Below are 4,809 nucleotides of genomic sequence, written 5' to 3'. Positions count from 1 at the left end.
GCTCATAGGGGGCGAAGCCGCACACTTCCCGGATCATGTCCCGCACGAACTTGGTGTGTTTGGCGAGACGTCCGCAGCAGCGGCTGTGCCTCGGTTTGCTCACATTCTTAGTCACCTTGTGGCCTTGTTGAGGCCCACGGCCATGGGATAGCGGAGGGCCATGGCTACTCTTTTTCAATGGTTGCTGTCTGTGGTCACTTCTTTACATCTTCACATACAACTCAGCTTAGCTTATCCCTGAATGTACAGTTTAAAGCCAAGGGAGACAGAATATGGTATAGCCAGAGAAACCACACCCCAAAGTGCTCACAGGGTGACAGTGGCCAAGGGCACAACACAGAATCCCCACTCAAGAGGCACCTCAATGACAGTCATCAAGAGCTACATGAAGTCTTACACTAATGTCAGGTCAATCCCTCTGAAAATCTTTACAAGAGGCTTTGGAAAGTCCCATTCTCAGTACTCAGGACACTGGGGAAGGATCAGGCCTCTCCACCATGAACTCTCCCTCCTCAGAGGTCCTCTATGGAAGGGTCAAAGCCAGGATGGGATGCTGGGCTCCCAGTTTTGTTTCTGTTTTTTTTTTTTGTTTTTGTTTTTTGTGGTACTGGGGATTGAACTCAGGATCCTGAGCTTGCTAGGCAAACATCTATTCTACTGAGCTATCTCCCCTGCCCTGGGCTCCCAGTTTTGATGTAAAGTACAAGGCTGCCCATCACCATTATCTTGATTACACAGAGTGAGTCCTGTGCAAGTGAAGGTTGGAAGAAAGATGGATCCCAGGATGCACATTCTAGTGTTGACTTATAATTTGGCTGTGTGAGCTTTTCAGGTCATTTGTCTCACAGATAAAAATAGCCCCAAATGCCCAGGGACCAAAGAGGCAGCCTTTTGCAAAAGGACTGGGAGGGCTTGTACTCAGAGAGGGGCTGCCCTCCTTTTCTGGGATGAAGGGAGGTGCTTTGAAATAATGGTATGGCTGCAAGGACCTGTGAGCCTGTTTCTTGTGCTTTTAAAAACCTCTCCGGGGCCGGGGAGATGGCTCAGTAGAATAAGCGCTTCCCTGGCAAGCACAAGCACAAGGGCCTGAGTTCAATCCCTGGTTCCACAAAAAAAAAAAAAAAAAAAACCTCTCCCATGGGCCAGAAAGAATAAGTGCTCGCCTGGCAAGCACAGGGTCCGGAGTTCAATCCCTGGTACCGCAATAAATAAATAATAAAATAAAATAAAAACCTCTCTCAGGTTCCACTATAAAGAACCTGCACACAGAAGGCAGCCACATCCAACCAATAACTCCCCCAAATAGTAAAATTTCCCCAACCACCATGGCCTTACCTGTGACACCAGCACATTTCCCAAGACACTCCTCCTTACTCTGGTAATTATTGTAATTTCCATCACAGCCTCCGTAAACAAACATCTGGCAGGAGCCATCAGTGATATTGTACCACCATCTGGGCATAGAGGCCCGGCACCTCCCCACTACCTGCGAAGCTCCACAGAAGTCTGAAACACAAAGCAGAACCCACCTAGCTCAGAGACACAACTCTGGCATCCAAGGTCATCTGCATACCTGTGGGAGAGGATAGCCAGAGTTCTAAGGTCTAGCCAGGACAGAAGGGCCCATGGCACTCCAGGAGGTATTTTTCTCTGTAGCTCCACCAAAGGCCAGGGAGATAGCTCAGTAGAATAAGCATCTGCCTGGCAAGCACAGGGTCCTGAGTTCAATCTCTGGTACCACACACACACAAAAAAAAAAGACAAAGGCTTTGTAGTGCCCCCATGCCTGCTCTAGGAGGCATCTGCCTTGGCTTTAGCCAACTTTATTTTTATTTTTACTTTTGTATTTTAGGGAACGGTCTACAGGGTGTTCAGGGTCTCACTCCTAGATTGGACTTGTAGTGATCGGCCTGTTTACAGCCTCCCAAGTGCTGGGATTTTAGGAGCGTGCCACCACGCCCAGTCTCTAACTTAATTTAAAATTTTTTTTTCATTCTTTTGATGCAAGGTCTCGCTACATAGTTTGGTCCTAGTGATCCTCCTGTTCTCAGCCTCCCCAGAGCTGGGATTACAGCTGTGCACCACTGCATGGTGCACTGGTACCAAGGATCAAACTCAGGACCTTGAGCTTGCCAGGCAAGTGCTTATGCCACCGAGCTATCTCCCCAGCCCTGCGATAACCAGCTTTAGACTTGGACTTATCCAGATGGCCCTGCCCTGTCACCTCTGGATGATTCTCATGCACAATGCTACATGTGAGTCCACCTTTTCTCCTGTATAATCCATCCTTTTATATCCTTACTAGGTTTAGTTGTGTGCTGTTCCACTTTATGCAAGTCCTAATGAAGACTTTGACAGATGACACAGCTTTGCCTATCTGTGACTACTTTTTTTTTTTTTTTGCAGTACTGGGGACTGAATGTGGGACCCTACACTTGTTTTTTTTTTTTTTTTTTTTTTTGTGTGTGTGTGTGTGTGTGTGTGTGTGACCAGTTCAGCCCACCTGGGGGCGGGGCTGGCTGGCATGTGGTGCTGGGGGATCGAACCATGGTCCCTCCGCTTTGCCAAGCTTGTTCCAAGCAGGTGCTTTAAACCACTGAGCCATCTCACCAGCCCCGAGACCTTACACTTGTAAGGCAGGTGCTTATGCTGCTGAGCTATCTCCCTGGCCCCTTTATTTCTTTTGTCTTTTTGTGATAGGATCTCATTATGTAGTTTAGGCAGGCCTTGAACTCACTTTGTAGCCCAGGATGGCCTCAAACTCACAACGATCCTCTTGCCTCAGCCTCTTGAGTGCTGGGATTACAGGTGTGTTCCACCAGGCTTTGGCTTGTGACTTCTTTTTTTTTTTTTTTTTTTTTTTTTTTTGCGGAACCGGGGATTGAACTTGGGCCCTTGTGCTTGCCAGGGAAGCACTTATTCTACTGAGCCATCTCCCCGGCCCGACTTCTATCTTGAGTAGATCACACCAAACTGTTACAGCAACAGCTGGTAACACTAAAGCAGCCACAGAATGGAGAGTAATGAAGATGGCTCGGAGCTGCCATCTCTGCTGGCTGAGAAGATCCCCACACCTGGCTGACTGCTGGCTCTGAGCCGAAAGGAGAGCTGCCAACACTGAGAAAGCTGACAGCTGCCAGCATTCACAGCTCCGGGGTGGGAACACAAAGCTGCACTGTACCACTTGTGGATTTCTACATGAACTGAGCAAAAGCCCCCAGCCAACCGAGAACATCCTAGAAGTTCACATACTGTATAGACCTTTCCTTTTTTCCCCCCCAGAACCAGGGATTGAACTCCGGCATTGCGCTTGCCAGGGAAGCACTTATTCCACTGAGCCATCTCCCCAGCCCTAGACCTTTCTTTATAGGGTCCCCAGTAGAGGGCAGCCAGTTACTGATTTCCATCTGCCTACCTCTGATTTTCATCTTGCAAGTGGCTGAGAATGTACAGGGGCTGCAGGTACTTCCTCTCTGAGCCCTTTTCCAACCCTGTGTCTGCTGGGGGATTTCCTTCTTTGTACAGGAAAGAAACTCATCATCCCGACGCAGTCTAATCTGCTTGCTCAACTGCTTCAGCTGCACGGTGATTCTGGGCCTGCCCCCACCACCGCACACATCACCAGTGCAGACACATGACTTCCACAGGCCAAACAGAGGCCAGGATTCTTCTGCATGCTGCTCCATCCAGCCAGGCCAGGGAGCACTCAGCATGCCAGAGCCAAAGAAGTGCAGCTGGGAAGGAATGGTGCTGTATACAAATGCACCTTTCCCAACTTTCTGCCCCTTCCCACCTGGCAGGCTACTTCACCTCCCAAATCACAAGAGCTCCAGAAACAGGTTTCCTAACTCTACTTCGCCCATCCACAGGCAATGCAGGTCATAGCTCCGCTCCAGAACTCTGGATGGTTCCCTTCTGAGCCCTGGATATGGACATGGCTTTCAAGAGTCCCAAAATCTGGCCTGCTCTAGTCAAAGGTAAATAATATAAACTCCTGCAGGTACATTTCTATGTAAAATGTCAGAGGCTGGGCTCTCTCTTTGGAAAGAACAGGTAACAATCACTCGCAGTGAAGGAGCCTTTCTCCTGGAGGACTCCAATGACTGAAAGGCCCCGAAAGGGGACCACCTGACCACAGGATCCCTCATCTGCCTTGCAGCCCAGCCCTGAATGATCCTAACCTGCACAGGGTGCTACAGAAGCAGGACTCAAATACAAGTATCCCAGAGCCACATGCTTGCTAACAGGTTTTCCTTACTTCTAATTGTTTTCACGTTTGTTTACTTTACCAATTGGGGATAATCTGTTGTGCCTCCCAAAATACATCACAGCCATGTGTATTTCTGGGCATGAAACCACATGTTTCTCAAATCACCAGCCTGCAGATGAAAAAGGTTGCTACTGTACAGAACAAGCAAGCAGCCCCTCTCCAGACATTCCTGCCCAGGCCAGGAAATTCCAGGTAACTTGCATGGCAGAAAAGGAGAATTGTGAAACAGGAAGTTCTTTTTTTTTTTTCTTGGTACTGGGGGTCAAACTCAAGATCTTGCACTTGCCAGACAGGCACGTGTGCTGCTGAGGTATCTCCCCAGCCCTGAAACAAGAAGTTCTGAAAGTTTATAAGTCCCTTATCTGAATGTTTCATATGAATTAAATCATACATGTCCAGAGAAGGCAAGTCAACTGAAGGATTTTTTTTTTTTTTTTTGCTCCGAATGCCTTCAGGGCAGGTTTGGCTGGCTTGAGTTGTGGGGATCAAACCACAGCAACCTGAGCCTGACTGCTTTGTTGAAGCAGCCACTTAAAGAA

The 4,809-nt window shown here is 48.5% G+C and overlaps 1 protein-coding gene across 2 annotated transcripts in view; it reads right to left on the bottom strand.

Moving 5' to 3' along the window:
- Positions 1-4,809, bottom strand: part of Spint2 (serine peptidase inhibitor, Kunitz type 2) — a 31,986-nt gene that overhangs the window by 8,044 nt on the left and 19,133 nt on the right. Inside the window, exon 2 of one of the 2 annotated variants that reach the window (XM_023721626.1) lies at positions 1,336-1,506. The exons of the other annotated variant lie outside the window; for it this stretch is intronic. Coding sequence (XP_023577394.1) covers positions 1,336-1,506 — 171 coding nt within the window. The remainder of the gene's footprint in view (positions 1-1,335; positions 1,507-4,809) is intronic. 2 annotated transcript variants of the gene reach the window in all.

Source organism: Octodon degus, unplaced genomic scaffold (genome assembly GCF_000260255.1).
Source record: "Octodon degus isolate 3935 unplaced genomic scaffold, OctDeg1.0 scaffold00083, whole genome shotgun sequence".
NCBI classification, from domain to species: domain Eukaryota; kingdom Metazoa; phylum Chordata; class Mammalia; order Rodentia; family Octodontidae; genus Octodon; species Octodon degus.
Note: the sequence above shows the minus strand (reverse complement) of the source record. Positions and strands in the feature narration are given on the sequence as shown.